Genomic DNA, 22359 nt, shown 5'->3' with positions numbered 1-22359 from the left:
AGCTAGTAAAGTCAATTAAAAAAAGGGCACTGTGACCAGCGGCTAGAAGTGAATGGTCCTCGCTTAAAAGGCCCTCTATTTAAAACTATTGACGTAACCATATTTTCCTTATGAAAACGGCCTCTGGTTGTGATACCTAGACTTCATCTTTTGGGGACCTTTTCTATATTATAAAGGATCCTTATAAGTAGCGTCCAAGTCACTTGAACGCGGCAATGTGTCGACACAGCTAGGCCAACTTCAACTTGTCCTTCAGTATTCCTTTAAGGCCACGATGTCAACCCCGTTTCGAAGATCTAGGGTGACTGAGACCGGCATGCTCACCGGCGCCCTCTGCAGGTAGACGTGGACGCGACCCCTCTCGTAGCTGCCGTCCTTCAAGTCCAGCGACGTGTACAGGGGGGCGCCCACCACCAAGTCGTCCCGGCTGCGACCAAAACACAGAGGGCCTCAGTCCTTATCTCTCTTTCCTCCCGTTTCGTAGAGCAAGACAGTCGCTATGTAATCCGATCTCCCCTCATGGAACTAAGTGATTCTAACTCGTGCTCTTTTTGCGATGATCACTTGACTGCAGCGTCTAACTTGCGTGCAAACTCTGATCGAACTTGAACGTCGAAGTGAACACCCGTGCGGACACACATGATACGAAGAACCATCTTTGCAGGACACGTACAGGTAGTTCAAAAGAGTTTTCGTTGCCGGAGCATCGAGATCGTTAACGCCTGACCATTTAACTTCTTTAGCGTAATCGAAACGTTCCGCATCTCTTTGGTGCTGACAAGTGTTCTCCTACTGCGATCGTTGCATCGCAACAACTCATTTTTCGTTCGCGTCACAGCTGTCGAATTCGTGTAGTGTTAAGCATGACTGGCGTACACTCGGTCTGCAGTGAATGCAGGTTGCCAGCTTGGTTGAAGAAGAGGGCTTAGTCGGGCTGGCTGGTGCATTGTCGACCGCCATCATCATCACAATCATCATCAATTATCATCTTGGTTGATTTGCATGATCTTTAACCCACATAAACAGAGGCAGCGATAGTGTACCGCAGCAGGATAGCCCGCCATACCCGTCTCCGTTGACGTCCAGCGTTGCCAGCGCGTAGCCGAAGTAGGCGCCCATCTGGTCTCCCGTCAGGTTGCCCAGAGACTGCAGCCGAGTGCTGTACAGGACTACCTGCATGCCAGTAACGAAAAAAAAAGAATGAAAAATCGCCACGGCTGAAGCAGAAGTGTTTACACACACATGAAGTTGCCATATTTCAAAATCTGTTTCCTACAATGCGTAAATACTTGTAAACAGGTCGAATACAGTCACGAATTTTTCCCTCTCTCTAGTGTGATGTTGTTCTCCTGATGTTGCTGTGGAGTGGGGGCGGGTCTCGTGAGTGACCCTGGGGACGTACTTCGCGACTGGTGAGTTCAGACAGGTGTGCGGGTCTTCGGATGGTGAGGCACTTGGAAGGCTTCCATCAAGAAATTATTTATTACAAATATATATACAACTTATTTACATATTCCAAATGTTTCGGCCTCTTCGCATTAACTAAAAATAAAACCTCACTTCCACGACTCCGGACCACCGCCGGCCACCATACGGCCAACCCGTCCGGCCGCCGCTCAAGTAACTCGCGTCTCCAACGCCACGCTCTGGGCCCCGGGACCACCACCGGCCGCACACGTCCGTTCTGTCCAGCTGCCACACACCCAACCTCCGGCACTCTCCTTCGCGCGCACCCATCTCGTTGCACTCCCGCCAAAAACTCCATCCTCAGCCAATAGGCAATCCTCCCGCCCCAAACTTACTCTTTAGCCAATAGATGACTTTCCCGCCATCGCTTAGACGTAAGATGTTACAACGCAAACGACAAGTACACAGTATAAAACAACACACGTCTCGCTGTAAGCCACCATGGCTAACTAGAGGATACTACAACGTTTTCTCTAGCAAGAGCGAAAACAAGCACAGCGCCAGTCCACCCGAGCTGTCCTGTCGTCGTCTCGTGTTTCGAACCGACTTCCGAGAAGAAACCATTCCACACTCGCTGAGGCCGAGAAGCACGACACTCACACGCGGAGCCGTTTTCAGTCTCTCCCCTTTTGTCGGCGCATTCCCCTGCACCCCTTCGGCGGCACTCCTCACGCTCTTTACCACGACGTACCCTGGTTGTGTCGTGACAAACACAAAACCGACTTCTTGACTGTTAGTGGCATTTTATCTGTTGAATGACCCTAGGTGGCGGTAATCTGTCCGTAACCCTTCACAATGGCGTGCCTCACAGCCCAAAGTGTCGATTTGGCACGTAAAAATCTGTTCATCAATCATGTAATGCTCTCCCGTGCCTCAACTCTGTCCTATATTCCAGAAGTCCAGAATTTTTGCTAAGGACATTTACGGTGCTGGCAAGAGGATCTCTTTGCTTTGAGAAAAAAGCATGCGCGAGGTTATGCGGTTTAAGCATTTTTAGCTGGTAACCCTCGAAAGTTAAAGGGTAACTAAAGAGGTTCTAGAGCTCGATGAGCTTCCGGGAACCCAACGTGTGAAAATGGCTGCTAAAGTACTGCTATTTCGGAGGAGCTGGCGTTTCAAACGGTGACGTAATGCTCAATTAAATCCACTACCGCGTCAAGGCTTCTCCGCAGAGCACACCACCTGATAGGGGCAGCATGATGACGTCATTTGCAGGCAAAGGTGTATTTATAAATCAGAAAGGCTTGATTTGAAGTATAAAATAAACAACACCAAAAACAGAGCCCTCGCTGCGCTCCTTGGCGGCACTCGGCGAAGCACGGAAGATACGGGCGGATGCAGCAGAAATCCATCCTATTTCACAGGTGACTCCACCTGGCTTCTCTGCATAGCATGCTTCTCTGCGAAGGAGCGTAACCGTAGTCACGGCTCTCAGCGATGATTACGTCATCGTTTTAAATTCCAGCGCAAGAAAACTCTGGAGACTTCGTCCACAAGCGTCACATATTCGAACCCTTAAAGCTTTTCAAATTCTCAGAAAAGCGTTTCAGGTCACAAAAAGTGAGGCAGGTTATCTCCCGCTTTACCACATACGCTATGTCTTTGCCATCACGTGTGATATGTACCGTACAGATAACAATGTTTCCGTTTCTGCTTGCGAAAGCAAATCACATTGGGAAAGCATTACACAAGCCGTAATTCCCAAGTTTTTTATTTTTGTATTCTCAAAGCCATGTCAAAGTGTCAGCCCCTAGAGATGCAGACAACGTGGTGCAAAATCATCCACGGCAAGAGCTGACCCAGCTGCAAATGTGTGACTACATTAACAGGTCATGATAAAAGCATTACACAAGCCGCAGTTCGAAAGTTTTTTGGTTGTTTTTTTCGTATTCTCAAAGCCATGTCAAAATGTCAGCCTCTAGAGATGCAGACAACGTGCTGCAAAATCATCCACGGCAAGTGCTGAGCCCGGCTGCAAGTGTGTGACTACATTAACAGGTCATGATCTTAACATCTGCTATTTAATTATTGCACGTGCCTGATTACGAGTGCGCAGCGTTAGCCTTCTTAGACGCCCGAGATTAAGCTTAATTTTGCTCATTTTAACTACAGAGTAATAACAGCTTTCTCAACAAATCTGCCACGTTCTTACCTACCTGAGGTTTACAGACCAGTAGCGACTTCTAGTGCGAGTAGCTCAGAACTTTTCAATCGGAATTGTATTTTCGTTCATGGACTTTACGGGATTAGTCCCATAGACAGCATGTGATTCACTTATTTTGTTTGACTATAATGCAGCAACCATTAAGTAATTGTACCCAGGGAGGGCTACTCGATCACAATATTACTCTGACCTCTTCCCCACTGCATCCTCGCCCTTCTATTCTTTCCATACTTGCCTTGCCCAAGAGACTTTCACCGCGGGGCATGCCGACGGCCACGTCGTAATCATTGTCCCCAGAAAACTTGCCCACGGCCGTCGAATAGCCTGCAAAAGACACGAAAGATTTCGTCACTTGCTCCAGCACGACTTAGAAAAGTGAAAATAAGGCAAATGTAAACAGAGAACAAAAAAAAAACAAGAAATGGCAAACGAAACACGCGATGCACACATAAATCAGCATACAGTTATGTATTGATATCTGAGTTATTGTTTTAATTATTAACTAACGTCAGTTCCAGTTCCAGAAATTAGCAATGCTTTTTGGCTCTTTTGACACGTACACTTTTCGTGTACGCAAAAAAAACTTAGCTGTTCGCATTGCATTTCATAAGAGATAATTGCGCTGTCGCTTTAGATTTAGGAGAGCAAGTACCAGCTCATCTGTGCGTTAAGTATGCAAATGAGATGCATATCAGCTTCCACTCGACGGAATTTCGATTGCATATCAGTGAAGAGATTTGTTCTCCGTGGCATGTCGCAGGAAGTTTTATTCCAGTTGTAAAGTTCCTTACGTCGCCGAGGAACCTAAGATGCAGTTATTTACTGCAGATAAGAGCGGTAAAAACCAGTCAGACCTTCATATCTGCGTTTCTGGTTTTTCACTTTACTACAAACAAGTAAGCGTGCAAAGTTAAGCTTCCCGCAGGCAACTGCAAACGTCCCAGGCCTGGTTTCGTGCGCTCGAACCGAACATTTAGCCAAAAATGAAATGCGAGGGCTCTTTTTCCCTACTCATAAAATCTGTCTTCAGCCTTCGGGGCATATTACATGCTTGTTTTCTTAATTTTGTTGCAATTTTATTTCTGCACCAAATTACCGTTTGCGTGTGCGTACTATGCAGTTGTTCATTTCCATCTGTTTTTCAATTCGTTCTTGAATTTCCATTCTCTTGCCTGCATTTGCCTAATGCTTTAACTCGTTAGTATGTGTACGGACCATCGACCCATGTATAGATATCCCCCCATTTATATAATGCTCCGGCCTAGGGGTCGCTAAATGTAAATAAATTATGATGCTGATAATGGTGATGGAGACTTTCTGTATATAGACAGTTAACCGGCGACCAACGATCCTTCCGCAAAAGAGATCTGGCAGGCTTTGTAAACAAAGACACAACCGGGTCGCCTGGAAACTGCTTAGATTACAGCGTTGTTACAACTGCCAGTTTCCTTGGGACATCGAAGTTTATATGCTAGCCTGCTGTAAATCACCCTGCACGATTGACGAGAGCAATACAAAGGCATAACGTAACGACTAGTGTGCACCGCAGAGTGACATCCATGAGAACAAAAAAAAAAAAACTCAGGATAGCGCCGGCACTGGCTCGCTTTCCAACCAGAGTTAACTTCAAGAAAGGCGCGGAAGAAAGAAGAGTGGACGCACCCAGGAAGCTGTCGTCGTCAGAGGAGGGAGACTCGGATGTGTTGTACTGGTTCCGCACATCCACAAGGTCCTGCATGAATACCTGGCCTGCCACCGCGGACAGGACAGGCCGCGGAACGTGGTCATGCTCGCACCTCTAAGCCGACACACTCAAAGCCGTTTCCCGCAAACAGCGTTGCTTCCCATTGTGAACTGCTTCGAGCAGCGCAATCCTTGATGTGAATATACTCGCTTGACGGTGCTGCTCGCTCCACCTTGGGGGATTCCCCTAAACATTTGACCAACTCTGTTCCCACTTCGAGTTATTGATCAATTCGCTCTCGCCCTACCATAAGCTTGCCGTCCCGGTTAGCTCGGTTGGTAGAGTGACTGCTCCGGTGAAGCGGTGGTCCCGGGTTCGAACCCCGGACTAGGACGAATTTTTCTTTAACTGCGAAGTTTCTGAGAAAGCTGTATAGATTTCCTTTGTAGCCGTATGGCTGCGCTCGGGTGGATGTCAATGAGTAGTTACTCCCTTATTACAAATCTACTCCACCTTGGGGGATTCCCCTAAACATTTACTTCTTTGTATCGTATGAGTCAGGGTTCTTTCTATGTCAGGTAGCTAACGGCACTGCCACGGACGATTTAGAGACGGTGTGCCAGGCGAGTGTGTTTCGTCGCTCGAACACCGCTGGTCACTTATTTCAACACGAGTCAGTGGTAGTGTGGCACTGCTTTTGGCATGCCGGAACAAAGTGTTTAATATGAAAAAGCTTTATGGATTACGGCGGTGCTTTTTTTCTATGTGTACTTTTCTGGGATACCGTTAGTACTATGACGTCATTTCACGGGACACTCTTGGTCGCAGTGAAAGCTGCGACCAAGAAAATGCTAATGCAATGAGAAGCAGCTCCTAGAAGTACAAAACAGAATTTTGACGAAAACTTCAACTCTTCCTACCTTTATGAACACAGTGCAATAAAAGTAATATGTTGCAATGATTACTGTCGCTTATTCATGTTCGTGCTATATTCTTTCAACAACTTTTTTTTAGAGTAAAATGCCCATAAAACTAAGATCGTTACGCACCTTGCCAGTACCAGCTTCCTGGCGCTCCCATAAAAAGTCGATGGTTATCCTGCAGATATTAGCAAAGAAAGAAACGAGAAATTTAGGTATAAAAATTCCCGGCTTCAATTGACTTAAAGCACGAGATATCCGCCATATAAAAATCCTTACTATTCCCATTAATCAATAAAAATTTGACTAGGGGCGCATCTTCGCGATAACTGCGAGGTCTAACACCCACTGATACGTGTGTGAAAATGCAGTGTAAGAATGCGCACGCCACGTTCCACTGGGATCCATCAAATCTTGTATGTAATCCTGTAAAATCTCGTCCGCAATCTCGTTGGACAGCAGAGAAAAACACGGCACGTGTAGCCTCCAGAAGACAGTTACAAAAAAAGTCACGCTATAAAAGGCATTCACACTCGCTATAGCGCGTCTGCTGCGCAAACATCCGAGAAATGAGAGCGTATCCAATCGGCTTCCTGTTGCGGTGCATGCTGCAAGAGGTTGACGACACAGTGGCTAGCGCAGAAACGACCGCGGATGTGGGATGTCGCCAGATGCGTGAAAGCGTCGTCACCTTTGAAATTCCCGCGGAGAAGCCAGCTTGGCAGGAGCCTTGCCTGTGGTGACCCCAGGCGGCTGCAATGGTCGGTCGGCAGCGTTATTAGGCGCCCGAGAACAGTGCGGGCGTGCGTGCGAACGCCCTTTCCAGTGACTCACACGTCCTGCAGGGCGAGTATTCCTGGAAACCCGTGAAGGAACTCTGCGACACGAAGCACGTGCCCACGGGCTCGCGTCGCCGCAGGTTCACGGAAAAGTACACGTAGCGGGGAGCACAGGCCTGCGGGCAGAGAGGATCGAGTTACCCTAAGCCAACCCAGTTGACTCCCAGTTCACCGAAAGAGGCACTTCAAGACACAAAATACGTTTTAGGCGGAAGCGATTTCGTTAACACTGGCACAAAAAGCTTAAATGAAAAGAAGACAGCAAGAAAGGGTTCATGTTTACTCATAGTTAATTTCAGTTATTAATTAGCCCAACTGCAAACGGTTTGGTCCGTCCCACCTTGGGGGAGGGAGGGAGATTTTAATGAATACAGAAGAGGTCTGCCTGAAGAGAACGACACTAACCGCTAAAAAAAGCCCAGGACGTCCAACCGGTTGCTCATTGTGAACAAGGAAGCCATAGTGCTCCCGAAACGTCATTTGTGTTTGACCATGGTCAGTGACCAGTGAATCTCATCAGGTCTGCCTTGTTGTTAGCCTAGTATGCTACTCCGGAGTACCACCTTGAGCCCACCACAGTAGTAGTGGTAGTTGTGGTTTATTGCAAGAAAATATGTACAAAATTAAGAGATGTTGCTGGAAGCGGTAGTTGGTGTCTAATATAATATCTTAAGCACCAGGGCTGCGGCCGAAGGTAATAAAGACATAGGGAGAGGGTAGCAAGGAAAAGTACAGAAAGGGAGCGACAGCGAGAAAGAACAATGGAAATTTTATACACTATTTAAAAATACAAAAACGGGTAAACAAGTTCGCGCCCCTCGCGCACGATTGTCCGGGCTCTGTCCGAAAAATAACTGCAGGCGAGCAGCCACTGCAACTATTTATATTACATGAAAATAGACTAAACATATAAAGCAACTACGAAGGTATGAAGCAGGCCCTAATGAAACGCAATTCGAAGAGGTGCGTGTTTTCTCAACAAGAACATACATTAAAAATAAGCTCGTTGATATCGGTAGAATGAAACACAAATAGTTTCCTTGGCGGCAGCCGAATTCGCTATCAGCTTCTCCATCATTATACGCGCAAAGTTCCAACTACAAAACTGTACACTCTAAAGGTGTAAGAGAAATATCAACTAGCTAGATTTCCGTAAAGCTAGCTTTATTCTGAACATTTTTTTTTTTTTTTGCGTAATAAACCTAGATCGCGAAACACTGCAAGCGGCCGCCGGCTTCACAGACAGTGTCCGCCATAGCAGTCTCCGATATCCATGCGCTGCCAGGCGGTTTGCCATCCAGGTACCAGGCGCTTAGGTGCTCATTTAGGCATTTTGATGATTTTCGAGCTTTTCTCATCAAGTACAGAAAGAACCGCCGTCAGCATGCTCAACACGAACGCTCAATTGCGCGTCTGGAGACGGTGGAGCAGTGCAGCGCAAAGGACACGGCACTTATCGTTATTCTGTGTTTCCTAGGTTGATTGGTGGCCCGACGCAACTACAGCAAGCCTGAAGTACAAAACAAACTTTTTTGGACCATCCCAGCTATGTTCAATCTTCAGTGTTGTGCTATGCTTGCCAAAGCCTTTACATCGCCTCTGCTAACCTGGACATTGGATCTTCGCGCCATCCGTTCGCAAGCCGGACGACGTGTGCTGCCACCGTCGTCGACGAAGCGCAGCTTGTACCTGAGCGGGGGGTATTTCCTATCATACTGGCGGTAGTCGTGGAGCTCAAAGGATACGGCACTTCACGTTCTTCTGTGTTTCCCAGGTTGGTGTCTTCCTCTCCGTAACTCACCTTGTAACGCGCTCTTTCCGCTGCTGCTGAGTCTGAAAATTTGTGCTCGCTTGTTTTTGGCTGCCCTATTACGGAAAGCCCTAGACTTGGGCAGTTGCAAGTTATGTCATGTTGCTGTGCATGGCTGCCCTTTTACGCAAAGTCCTATACTTTTGCAGTTGTAAGTTACGTCACGTTGCTGTTTCATGTCGCTCCGAGAGAGATGAAGAGGAACTGTTTCTGACCTGTTCACAATGCGATTTTTCGTATCACAGCGGCTCCTGCTCAGGCGTTCCCGAAAGCGCCATTAAGTGCCAAAAAGGTCAGTGCAAGAAGTGAAAGTGCGAGTCTTGCAAACCTACAGGAAATTAAAGCTCGTCCTCTGCTGAAGCCTCTAAGACTTGCTGAAATGGGTCGAAAACTGAACGTGCTAGTTAGCTTACCAAACAAAGTAGACGCTGTCGAGCGGTCCATCCAAACACTGTCGATCATTTTGACGATATTCAAAGAAGGCTCGAAAACCACGGGAAGGAAATAAACAGTGTCAAATGAAAAGGGGGGAAAAAAAAAGAAAAGTACGTTTCACCCAAGGAATTCAGTCAGGTTCAGGCCGACATAGACGCACTTGAGTGGTAAAGTAGACGTCTGAACATCGAAATTCACGGAATAGCTGAGGTTGACGCTGAAAACCTACATGAACACGTGAACGAAATCGCACAAAAGCTTGAGCTTGAACCCCTATCTGAGGATGATGTTGTGGCTGTCCATAGCCTCCCGGCAAAGCAAGGAAAAACGCGCGGGATTATCCGCCTTGCGCGGCAGGAACTCAGGGATGCGTTGATTGCCCAATGACGAGACTTAAAAAAGAGCCAGGACAACATCTCCATAAATGACATCTCAACCTTAACACCATCGGAGCTCATCTCTCTTGTAAAAGGAATCGTTTAAATAATCGCGATACATTGCGCCATTTCTTTTTTGTTATTTTGTATAAGTGTTCTTTCCCTTCTGCCAATATGCAAAGGGGGCCAAGGACCACTAAAGCTGCCAAAAAGCAGCTTTTATTGGCCTCTTTCATTTCCTTGTAAATGGACACAACTAAAATGAAATACTGCAGCCCCTGAGAGCTGGGCGCTGAGTCCGAGACCATGCTGCGTGATGTGTCTGCGGAGGATGGAGACAGCTCGTGCCCTGCTCCTACCTTAATATTGTCTCAGACCCAGCGGCGCTAACGTCAGTAGAAGATACGAGCTCGAGCGTTCGTGTTAAGCGTGCTGGCGGTGGTACATGCAGAACAAAGTTGTTCTCACTGGAACTAAGCAGTTGAAGCTTTCAGGCGGTGCTATGAAGCTTTTTGTACTTGCAGATTTTCACACATCTCAAGCTAGCATAACTGAATAATAGTTATCAATGAATTTTGGGCTAATAATTACGGAAAATTAGTAGCCCTAGTGCGCTAGGGGACGGCAATACGCGCAACTTCCGTTTTATTCCAGCGAGCTGTACCAAGTCTTCTTAAAACTTTGTTTCAGCTGACGCGAAAAGACGCTCTGTGAGTACCATTCTCGTGCAGATACGCGGCATTACATTTCCTACTGCCATCAGATGGTGCAAAAATTATTGGATAGATTCACCGCTTCAAACGTGTTCTGGATTCGTCACGTGTGCAAATGTATAAGTGTTTTGGATGCGTGTGTGCGTGCGCCTCACATCTTGCAGATTTTTATTGTCTCCGCCATTCTTTGTGATTTCTTTGAGTTGGTAGCCCTTTTCTTTTTGGTCAGTATGCGTTCGAAGAGAACAATCGCAGTACCGAAGCGCACGGCGGGTCGCCAATTAGCGGCACATGTCGACTATAAGTGGCGTATCACGCTGTCGCTTGATGTTCGTAGGATATTGGCCGCACAGGGGAAGAGTACGAATACTGACCACAATGAGGCCATTATCGCCGGCACTATGCAGCGTGGCGCCGAACCACTGTCCGGACTTGTCGTCCGTCCGCTCCAGTCGCCGCCCCACAGGCGTCTCGGTGGGCCCTGCGCAAAACCAGGAAAAATGAAGATGAGAGAAAAGATAGTGCTCTCCTACTCTTGCTGGAATCTTTGAACCGCCACGCAGCTAAGAACTACTCAGCTGTGACGACTTTCGCAGCTTCATCGCACTGTCAATTTCGCCGTTATGTCTATCTAGTATGTCACGTGAAAGTTTGGTTTTGTTTGGATTAGTTTGCGGGTTTAGCGTCCCAAAGCGCTGCAAGTTATGAGGGACGCCTTAGTGGAGGGCTCTGGATAATTTCGACCACCTGGGGTTCTTTAACGGGAACCGAGACTACACAGTACACGGGCCTCTAGCATTTCGTCTCCATCGAAAGCGACTGCTGCGGCCAGCTAGGATCGAACCCGCGTCTTTCGGGACAGCAGCCGAGCACCATAACCACTGATCTACCGTAGCGGATATGTGCAGAGTGCATGCTTCTATTTTCTAACATCACTTCATATTGACGCACCTAGTAAAGACTGCGTCTGCAACTCTCAACATCTAAGCTAACAGAATTTAAGTACCTGAGAAATGCAAAAAACTTCACCCACTCTAATGTCGTCTACCATTCTACGAAATGAAACAAATTTACTCTGTTATCAAAATGTTTCTTTATATAGTTATTTTTGGCCACGAGCCATGAGTGTACACACGGGACAGATGTAAGCTCGCCCTAGAGAACACGTTTCATCTGAGGCGTCGGTGGCCTATAGACAACAACTTTTTCCAATACGAACATAGGGGTTTCTCTAATCTTCACGAATGAATTTGGTGGCTGTGAAATGAGCTGGTTTCTCTCCCCACGAAATCATTCAGGATGTACTAAAGCCAATTATTCTGATCCTGTGAGCAGATTCATTTTAATCATTCTGCAGAGAAGGCTCACTGCAGCCTCAATCACGGCATGTCTGCCTCTCCATTTGAGCTCCAGAATAAAACCGAAACTAAGTTGAGATAATACAGGAATTGTTCTGAATATATACAGATGATTCAGCAGAATAGCCCGCAGTCTCAGTATTTCAGACTGTCTTCCAAATGCGCCAAGTGCTATAAGTTGCGTCGAAGCTCCTTAGAAAAAAAACGCAAGAAACCAGAACGAATTTTTCCGAAGTGCTGTCACCCTCGCTGCGTACGCGAAAATGTGTAATTCAGCGGATTTTTCTCACTCCATCGCATTCCCACGTCACACAACATGATCCACGCAAAATTTCCCGAGCGCAATATGCCAGAAGTCACATGTGCAGGCATGTCGATGTTTTACCCCTTATTCGACGTATTTTCCATAACAAGCGAATTACGAACGGTAGGCGTGATAAACAAATCGGAAGCCTCGCAAGTCTGGACTGCAATTGTGTTAACGCGGGAGTGTTAGTATCCCCGTGTAGGAGAAAAAATGGCAGCGGCTTAGCTCAGCTATGCCAGGATATACGTAGCGAAAGCGAGCGCAACGACGAGGCAAGCGGTGTGACGTCATACCAAACGGCGACGAGGCGCGCGGTGTGACTTCATGCCAGATGGCGCGGTGAGCACGCGGCGTCCGCCAGCTGCGGCGGTTGCTAGGCAACGGCTCAAGATCGGTCTCTGTGCCTCCTCGAAGCACCGCCACATCTACATTGGCACTTCCACAGCGAAATCGCAAGTTCGTGACCAATGTACCTACCTTTCGCTACCAAAAATTTTCCGGCGTCGGCGTTGGCGACCGTTTGAGGCCTCGCAGCCGGTGTAGGTGGGTTAACTAGGTCACGTGACCTTCTGGTGTCATCATAACCTGCCCACCGAATTGTGAGCAAATTGACCACCGTGGAACGAGGCAGGTAATTTAATGACTGGCAGCGAGAGGCTGCTCAGGACGAGCAATCTAGGTCTCAGAAGCCCCAACAGTGGCAGCACCTGCCATCTAGTGGCTCATCGCTTAACCGCTGCCCCATTGCGCCAGGAGCGATATGAGGACTCTGCATATATGCACATTAACCTATTACCGCTATCGCGTCATACGCTTTAGGCGGAGTTCAGTTTTTTTTTTCTTTCTTTAACTTTACCCTTGCGTCTTTCATTAAGTTTTATTTTTTCGTCTTCGTATTTTCGGTTTTACTCGAGAGATAGACGTATGGCAAGGGCACCACGGACACACTCCAGTTCAAGTACTCAGAATGGAGGAGAGTTGGGCTTATTGTTTTAAGATCATGGTAGCAACAGCGATGACACAGGACGAAGCAGTAACACAACACAGCGCCTGTGTTGTGTTCTTGCTTCGTCCTGTGTCAGCGCTGTTTCTACCAGTTCAACTACCTTTTCGCAAGATAGTACGTCACGAGTGCTGGCAGTTTTTGAAGGCGCAGTAAAAAGAAAGATATACGAACACAACCGAGGAAACGACCTACAAGAACATCGCACACCGGGGAGGAAATTTTGCACGTTTACACTACGTTTTTCCGTTGTATGTCCGAGTTTTTGCGACAATCCGCGTTCACTGAGGGATGGTACATGTGGAGCTGTGGTGAGGAGCTCAACACAGAAAATATGTTTCAGTCTGAAATGGTACTGCGTGACTGCGTTCCTCGCAGAGGCGGCATGAAATGAGAGGTAGTTAAGTGATTTTACTCAAAATAAATAATAAAAAAAAAGAAAACAAGGGATGGACGCCAACCACACAAACTGCCCCACTATAGTCGGACACTTGAGAGGCGCATGGAGGAAATGCAAGGAATGAGGTCAGTAAGAAGACAGTGACAGGGGAAGAAAGGAGGAAATGACAGTATGTAAGAGTGCGGAAGCAGTGATGTTCAATTCGAAGAAATTTCCTTTCGTGGGGGACCGTACCGAGCAGATCGAAGGGCACCACTTGGCAGCTGTTGGCAACCTCGGTGCTGCAGCGGAACACGGCTCCTCCCCGGTTCACGTTGGGCTGCGGCGTATGCGCGTGTGGGGCACCAACCAGGAGCCTGCGGACAACAAGGTCAAAGGTCACTGTTCCACCGGAATGTTCACCAGTTTTCCTATGAAGAGAACAGAGACTCTAGAACATTTCTCCAAAGGGGCCGCCCCCCCCCCTCCTCCCCTATCTCCAACTGCTTGCCCTCATGATCTCAGGCAGAACCTTCAATTTTAGAACTTTATTCATGTAAAGCCCAACGGGCCAGAGCTAGTTGGCTTCGTAGCCAGTGTAAAACATTTAATCTGAGTATCCTGAACCAATCATGTTCCAACAGAAGTCGTTGATTGAGTGACCCCTGTTCATTAGCATGATTGGCGGAAGCGGAAAAGGCTATACGCAAGCTTTTTTAATGCAGTCGATCCCTCCTCCGTGTACATTTTTATAAAGCTGCCTATTTCAATTTGCGTTTGATATGCATTAACAGATACGCTTTTGAACAGAGAAATATAAGCAGGAAGGTGAATAAAATTGAATAAATATTTAAATAAATAAACAGCTATCTAAAAAGCACTCGAAGTCCTGCATCCCCCCTCCCTAGATGAAAAAGTTCCGGAGTCCCTGGAAGAGAGCAAGCACCCGCCTAGCAAATTGTCAGCTTTCGCTAAAGGCGAAACGCTTGGAAAAGTCGCAACGATTCCTGGCCAATCAACGTACTGAGCAGCTAGCAGACGGATATGCCTCTTTCAGTAGGAATTACCGACGGGTTCGCGCCGGAATTAATCGTAATTCGAAGCCAATATACCTCCGGAGTACGAGGCCGACGCTCAACCACTATACGATATTTGTAATGAGAGACACCTTGACAGAGACTGTAGGACTACATAGTTGTCACGTATATTATTAACGCTGCGAGAACAGTACGGGGTTTATTCGCAAAGCTTGTGGCGTTTGTTTTTATTTTTTTTATTCCATCCCTATGGAAGTCATAAATATTTTGTTCTCTCATCATTTAGTGCGCCTGTAAAAGGAGCAGGACCCGTGCATTTACATTAATGTATATTTTAAGCGTACAGGAAACTGACGTCCCAAGGAATACGCCGTGGAGAGCGGGAGCAGGTCCGGCAGAAAACCTAACCGGACTGCCAAATCAGACCGACCTTTTCAGCGAAGTCATACGTTTCCGACACACGTTAAGTTCGTGAGCAGCTTCCTTGGGATGGCGTTTCGCACACGAAAAAACTTACACAGGAAAGAGCAGAAGACAGGTAGAGCGCAAATCTGCCTTGCACTCTATCTGTCTTCTGCTCTTTCCTATGTATGTTTTTTCGTGTGCGAAACGCCATCCCAAGAAAGCCATGCACCAGCTCGCCCAGCAAGACGTTCTACATTATTCGTGAGCAGTTTGAGCTATATGAGCAACCCCGTGCCCGTGTTTGTAGTGCTTCAATATCTCACAAGGGTTTCAGTTTAAACAGGGCTGTTTTTCACCGCGCAAGAGGCCTCGGCAGGAAGACCAACCTCATCCGGGTCAGCAGCCAGAGCTTGCCGGCATATTGCTCCATCGAAGCCGTGTCTACTAACATAACAGCTGGCTTCTCTCAGGGCCCTCTCCGGGTGCACTATACTACAAACTTTCGAGGACACACGGCGCCGCATTCACGACAGCGTATTCGCAACGACGCGCCAGCCAGCCGTCACCAGTGTAATGAATGGGTCCCCGAATGCCGTTGCCCTTAATGAACGAGCCTTGACAGCCCCGTCGCCGCGATCAAACGGATGGGCCGATTGTAGTTGACCCCTTATATAGCTGCCGGCTCGAACACGCACCGTGTCTCGGGTTGTCTTGGCCGTGAGGACGACTTCGCCCCTATAGAGGCCATTTGTCAATTGTTCAATTTGTCGAGTGCGATTACGGGCGGCTCCTTACAGAATGGGTTGGCCCCCTTAGTGGCTGGCTAGGCGCTTTAATTGGCGGCACAGTGGCGCTAGGCGCCGGGATGAAGAGAGCTTGAAGCTCACTCGCTTCCGCATACCAGGCGGTCTTTAACGCAATTTTACGGCTATCTTCATTACTGTGGGGCCATTCAGTTATGCGCACAGACTTGTTCTTTAATGAATGCCAGCATTCTTTATTTTTGTTGCTACCGTTAAACTTTAGCAGTGGTACCTAGTAATAGCAAACGGGAATTTAAAAAGCGAGATATTGTACCGCCTACTTCTCTCTATCGTTGCACTTGGGAAGAGACGAGCCATCAGCACAGGGAGAACGCTTATCGTGAACATTAATTTAATAACGTAGTAAATTAATTCACCCTTTTTTAGCGTCATCTGTAACGCCCCTTCCGCCGTTTTCATCTTAGAAACGTATTCAGAGCAAGATTCGATCAGGAGAGATCGTTGCATGCCACATTGAATGATATTTTTCTCGAAAGTTGTATTCGTTGTACACATAACCTGCTCGCTGTTTCGAGATAAAAAAAATGCGTTTTAAAGGTTTGTTAATCGGGAAGGCCTACCATTTTAGCTCAAGCTATATGGTCCTTCCGTTGTGCGCGCACAGTGAAATTAAATCACTTATTTCTCAGAATGGGGGACGAGGAGCATTAGAGCAAGTATCATCCATATTACCACGTGCAGTGGTTTAGAATAGTGTGATTCACGTGAAAGAGAGAATGCGCAATTCATGTTCAGCTAAAGCGATCCGCTGCCGCGAAAGCCATATATACTCATACGCGCTTCCAAAAGGCAACAAGTGCGCATGCGCAGAACGGGCGCGCACCTGCCTCTAGGCGCACCTATAGGCTCAGTTGGGTCTCGCCGTAAGCGGATCACGGTAGAGGAACACGAATAGCGCTATGCTAAAGCCCCAACATCTCGTAACTAGTAAAGAAAGCCTCGAAAGAAGCACTAGTAGAAGCCATCATCTCTGCAAGCAATCCAATGCACACGCTTTGTCAGCACCCCGTGACTGCGTGAATAAAAGCCTGGATTTAAACACTCCGAGTAGGTAAAGATGGTAGCACTAAATATAGGGACTCAACAGCCCCCTGTAGGGTAGACCAGGTGTGACTATAGTTAGCTCCGCGTGGTTATGTAATGTTACCGCGGAGGGCGAAGGGACGGAGAAACAAGCGAAGTGAGAGGGCAGAAAATAAAATGCGCAAGATAGTATGTGCCGCGGCGCCTTCAGTTAAAATGTGGCCCAGCCCAAACAAGACCCAATGTGCAAAATGAAGAACAGACATGGGGTGGTTACTCTCAACTAACGTTAACTACCGTGTCAGACAGCAAACGCAAACGTGCGCGATGCGCTCGGGCAGCATGCCAAGCAAGACCAAACAACCTCTTGTCGAACAGGCCTGCGTCTTGGACACGCGGGAGGGAAAACTCGTATGAGGAGAGTGCAAAGGGCGTATCGCTCACGCAAGCAATATCTGTTTTCCTAATGCGGTGTATGCGCTTCCAGCAATTAGGAGACATTTGTGTCCAGGCTTGTGCCCAGTATCTTTGCTTTCCCCATGCATGGCTTGCACATGCGCGAACTGCAGTGATCGGGCAAATTCGAGCCCGCTCGTGAATTGATGGGATTTGTAAGTCAGTTCCTTGTACAAAGCTTGTTTGTAGACGTCCTTATGCGGTTTTCGATTGGTCATGAGACTTCTCCCGAATTTTAATGTGCAGATATAACCTCAAAGAAAAGAGGGAACGTAATAGGTTAAGCAGACATTTTAATACAAGCGTGCAACACGGCATAATAAGGTTTCTCACATGAGAAGGAAGAAAAATAAATGCCTAATTTCGCAGAAGCTTTACTCCTGCGTATTCCATACATGGCAATGAAAAAGTCTGTGTTCTGTGAGCCACACCCGGTGCCTTTTTTTATAACTGATGCCGAGATCCCTTCGAACAGAAGGCTGCACCCCCACCCGTTTCCTCACCTTGACGCGCGGCGCTGCGGTCATTCTGGGCGGTGCACATAGCGTTACGCAGAAGCTTCCTTGCCGGTAGAAAAAAGCCAGAAGGCTTTGTTGATATCAATATTTGGACTTGGGATAGTTGGGTTGTAGTGTTGGCAAGGAAGCAGGCGAATAGCGACGGGCGGATTGAACGAGGGCGGGTGGAGGGGGGGTGGGGGGATACCACTCTCCCTTTGTTTCTGTCCTGCCTACTTTCATTTTTTTGCTGCGCTTTGCTTTATTACTTCTGTTTTTCACAAGTTTCTTTTTCTTGAAGCCTGTAGCGTGGCTTGTTGCAGCCATAAACCAACCCCGGGTCGGTCGGCCGGTGCCGGACCGGCAGAGACGGATGTCGCGTGCTCCAACGTATTCTGTGCCACTGCTCCCTTTGCCAAGATAGCGCGGGAAAGGGGGCCACGTTCCCCTCTTTTCATTTCCTCTCTTTTTTGTTTTCCTCCACCGCGGGCAGCGTACACGTCACCGGAACTGACTTCGGCGGCGCTGCTCGCACGCGAGATGGCGGGAGATCGGAGGAGCGCCTAGACGCCTCCGTCGGCGCCGCCAGACGGGCCTGGAAGTCTTCCCGCCCCGTCGGGGCAGCAACCTGGCAGCGGTGACTCCTCCGGGCCCGGGCGCGATAACGGTTGCATCGGCGGCGCTGCCAAAAAACCTCGGCCGGAAACGTAACGCTCGCTGACCTCAGGCTTTTTGGGGTTTCGCGCCGGCCGCGTTGCCAGCGATGTTGTCAGTGAGGCGCGGCACACGGATACGCGCGGCCGGGGGAAAAAGCGACCCGCCTGGTGTCTCGTTAGCCTCCTTTGTTGGCGCGCGGGCCACATCGGGGCAAGTCGCCGGGCCCCGAAGAGCTTGCGAACGAGGCACACACTTGTTGCTTTTGGACGGGGGCGCGTTGCAGACTTTCCTCTGAGGAACACACACGAAAAATGCTGCGCAATAGCAAAAAATACCGAAAAAATAGATACAGGTGGCAGATCTCGTGGTATGAAGCGGCGAGTCTAAGGCGCCTGGTTATGAATAGTGCCGAGGCTTGTGGTTCAATTCCATGCTACGTTGGCTGCAGATTCGCTGAGCGCGGGGTACAAAAGTCGCATGAGTGCCAGGCTTCATTGTACTACAGCCGGGTTCAAAAGGAAAGGAACGCATTGTCTACGTTCGAAGGCCGATGCGTCTCTCAGATCTTTGTAGGGCTCCGAGCAGGGTATCAAGGCTTATTCTTAAACTGGAACGCTGCTACACAGGCGCCGCCAAGCGAAATTGCAACTTACGCTTGGAAAGAAATATTTGGTTTCATACTGGTTCGCACTGTATACATAGAGATAATTGCGAGCAGTCATCCGTTCGCCTTCCAAGGTGCAAAACGTTCCAGGGCAGCGAAGTGTGCCCATAGACAGACACTCTAACCGCAGCTAAAGGTTGAGAAAGACGGCAGCTGTAAAACAGTTGAATTCTTCCACAACAAAAGTGCATACTATTGTTTTGAAAAATGAAGAGTCCTTTTCTTTTGTGTGCGTGCGTGCCTTCAAATTGGAGTCGCTGAAGGAGATTCTTTTGCATGTGAAATAACGGAGTTGATTCTGCTCTAGCAATACTTGGAGCGGAAAAGAGCAAACTCCGTGCGTTGGGGCAACTTTAATAAACAAAAACTGCTATTGCATCAAATGTATTCAAGTTTGTCCGCGCTTCCTGCGAATCATGCACATCGCATTCCTTCAGAATTCTTCCGTGCCTCTTCAACGTAAAAGCTGAAGTACATATACCAAGCTGAATGTTTTGAAATGAAAACGAAACGAAACGAAACGTTACTCGCTCACCGGCAACGGTCAGGGGGTCATCTTTCTGCTGTCACTCAATCCGACAGTGCGTCCGAAGCGTCCTCATTGTTCAAAAACAATTTTCGTGTTCATCGACACCACGTCCACTTTGCCTTTTGGATATATTTTTGGGTAATTTTCCTCTTTTGTCTTCTGGAACGATGACATCAGCGGTGCATTTCTTCACACTCTTTCTTGACGTAGAATTAAGGAAAATTTTCACTGCGTTTGAATAGCCAGGAAAACTAGCTCGGGGCATTCATCTAAGCCTTCTCACAACACAGAATAAGAAAACCGTCGAGGGAAAACTTCCATTTTTGCCAGACTGCACGTTTGCTCTCTCCTGAAGTGGATACACATCGCGCAGTGCAATTTCGCATCTTGTTGGCTCACAGGTAAGCTGTTCTGCCACAAAGCAAACTATATTCCTGTTAACCACTCATTTCCACAGAGGCTACAACGTTAATTAAAACCTTGGTGTTGGCTATTCGGTTATTCGCCATAAAATTATAAGGGAGAGCTAGGAGTAGCTCTTCTCCTGTAGTTGTTGGTGCTCTTTTTCCTGTGTTTCTTGGTCGTCCTCATTTTCCTGTGCTGCCTTAAAGTTTCATTATCGTTTATCTGTTTTTCCTAAGTCACCAATTTCTGGCTTCATTACCATGACCGCAGTGTCCTTTGGCTGCAACAGAAATTACAGATTGTAAATATAGCTGTACGTGTGGCGACATTTATCCATTGGCCGCTCAGAAGGATAATTCAAAAGCTCTCAGCATGGAACTTTTCGCCGACGCTTTTAGACGCGCAGCTAGCGGTGGGGTCTGCCACGTTCTCGTGGGACTCCCCCTGAGGCAGGAAGTACACTTCTGTCGACGTCGTGTGATTCACAACATTGTAAATAGACTCGCTGCCCCAGCTTGGCTCAAGCGCGGTGCCTCGAGCTGTCAAGCCCGAAAAGCTGAGGCCCCTCCTCGAAAGGACAGAAAGGCTTGAAGCCAAAATAGGGACGCGTGATTTTTTTCCTCCGGCAGTTTTCATCCGGGCATCTCTTCCTCTTTCTTTGCCGCGTTGCTTACTACCTAAGCTAGTGTTCTTGTGGCTGCACAGAGTAACTATTTTCTTGGTAAACGCTCCGTAATTTCAGGTTAGGTTGTCGAACCCTGTACATAAATGTTATGTTACCTGGTTCCATAATCGGTTATACATTTTTTTTTTAGCGCTGACTTTAATTTCTTGTTTCTTACGAAGTAGACATAAAATGCCCCGTTCATCAGCGGCAGCTGAGTAGAATGTTTTGTCTGAAGCAAACGGCATCAGCGTCGTACTTAAACAGTGACTACTGGCATCTGCTAATCTAATGCTGCAACGGTCATCCATTGTCCAGAAAGAATGTGATCTAGATAAACTTGTACCATAACAGGCACACGAGAAGGCTAGGAGGCCCTCTTTAATAGTGTCATGGCCCAAGGAGAGCCTTGCAGGCAGGAGCAGGGAAGAGCCCAAAAATGAGGTGGGTCCTTATCATCCCAGAGCCAGGTCTATAGGCCGAGCGGCCCTCTCGACATAACCGTCGCTTCGTCGTCGTTTCAACAATGCGCGGAGGCCTGGCGATGCTAGGCACCTGGCAGTATGTTCCACCTGTTGTCATGTGATATTGTCCCGTCTAAGGGTCAGAAGTCCGAGAAGTTTTTACTTATTTTGGGGCACTAATGATAAGTTTCGAGTGAAACACGTATTATACAAAGCAGGGGTCACAAAATCGCGAAAAGTTAGACACTGTGCGTTATAGTGCGATCGAAATCAATCCATGATGTCGTTAAGACACGCCATTATAACAAGACAACAAGAGGGGCAAGAAATAGCCTTCCAGGTTCTATTTGTACTCTATGAGAACGCTCTTGATGATGATGATGAGACTTCTTCGTAAAATCTTGTGTTGCATTTGCGTGCGGGCGAAAATGGCTGCCACGTTATAGAACACAGGAGAAAAGATTCAACCATATCAGCCGCTCGCGATATCGAAAGAGAACGGTTCAAGGCCGAGGTACTCTACCTTTAAAAGCGCTAGAACCGGCTGACAAATTACTGGCAAGTTGGCCTCGTTAATGTGAAGCTGTAGGCGGAAAGAAGATCTAGATACCGTATGGAGGCCATGGGAAAACATTTTTTCGATGCCTGGGTTGAAATTGACAATGCATCTCTGTATTTCAAGCTACCGGCTTGTGCTGCTGCAAAATTTGGTTTTCTTTAATTAATATTTATTACCTTGATCCAGTGGCGTATACATTTTTTGAGCGCAACAGAATCTTAACGGTGAAATAGTGCACTTCTGTCCGCACTGCGAGGCCTTCTTCAAAATTGCTCATATATTAGAAGTGCTTCTGCCCTCAGATCGGAGTAAAGCCAATTTTAATGTGTCCAGAAATAAGAGAGGAGATAACTGCACCTCTCGGTGTGATTTGTTCTACTCTTAGCTGGATGAACCTTCTTATATCAAAAAGTATTTGTAAACGCTGCACGAAAGCACGCCAGAAGCAGTCATGAAATCCACGATAAAATGGCTTAAATAAGCAAACACGCGTAAGCCCCGACGCCTGACAGGTTGTCACGGTTAATTAACTGACGTTCCAGACGTTGCTCACCATTCAAAACTGTTTTGCATTGGTACGCAAAATTTATTAATTACGCACTGACTTCTAAGTTCATCTTCGCGATCGACTACTTGCTGAGAAAACAGCTGCACCACAGCTACGTACGAGAGCGAGACTTCACTGAGTTATAGAAAACCTCTCTTCGGAATCGTTAAGG

General features: G+C 47.6%; 1 protein-coding gene across 1 annotated transcript in view; it reads right to left on the bottom strand.

The window, feature by feature from the left end:
• LOC149342456 (integrin alpha-PS2-like) overlaps positions 1 to 22359 on the bottom strand; it is a 68642-nt gene that overhangs the window by 24801 nt on the left and 21482 nt on the right. The window contains exons 2-10 of the mRNA XM_089544813.1: positions 13712 to 13833; positions 10784 to 10890; positions 7070 to 7190; positions 6927 to 6988; positions 6365 to 6413; positions 5294 to 5380; positions 3867 to 3955; positions 1067 to 1173; positions 325 to 427 (exon numbers count right to left, since the gene is read on the bottom strand). Of these exons, the coding sequence (XP_089400939.1) occupies positions 325 to 427; positions 1067 to 1173; positions 3867 to 3955; positions 5294 to 5380; positions 6365 to 6413; positions 6927 to 6988; positions 7070 to 7190; positions 10784 to 10890; positions 13712 to 13833 (847 nt within the window). The remainder of the gene's footprint in view (positions 1 to 324; positions 428 to 1066; positions 1174 to 3866; positions 3956 to 5293; positions 5381 to 6364; positions 6414 to 6926; positions 6989 to 7069; positions 7191 to 10783; positions 10891 to 13711; positions 13834 to 22359) is intronic.

Source organism: Amblyomma mixtum, chromosome 5 (assembly GCF_055824585.1).
Source record: "Amblyomma mixtum isolate Tamu chromosome 5, ASM5582458v1, whole genome shotgun sequence".
In the NCBI taxonomy this organism is placed as follows: domain Eukaryota; kingdom Metazoa; phylum Arthropoda; class Arachnida; order Ixodida; family Ixodidae; genus Amblyomma; species Amblyomma mixtum.
The sequence above is the reverse complement of the archived record's forward strand: the minus strand, read 5'-3'. Positions and strand labels throughout refer to the sequence as shown.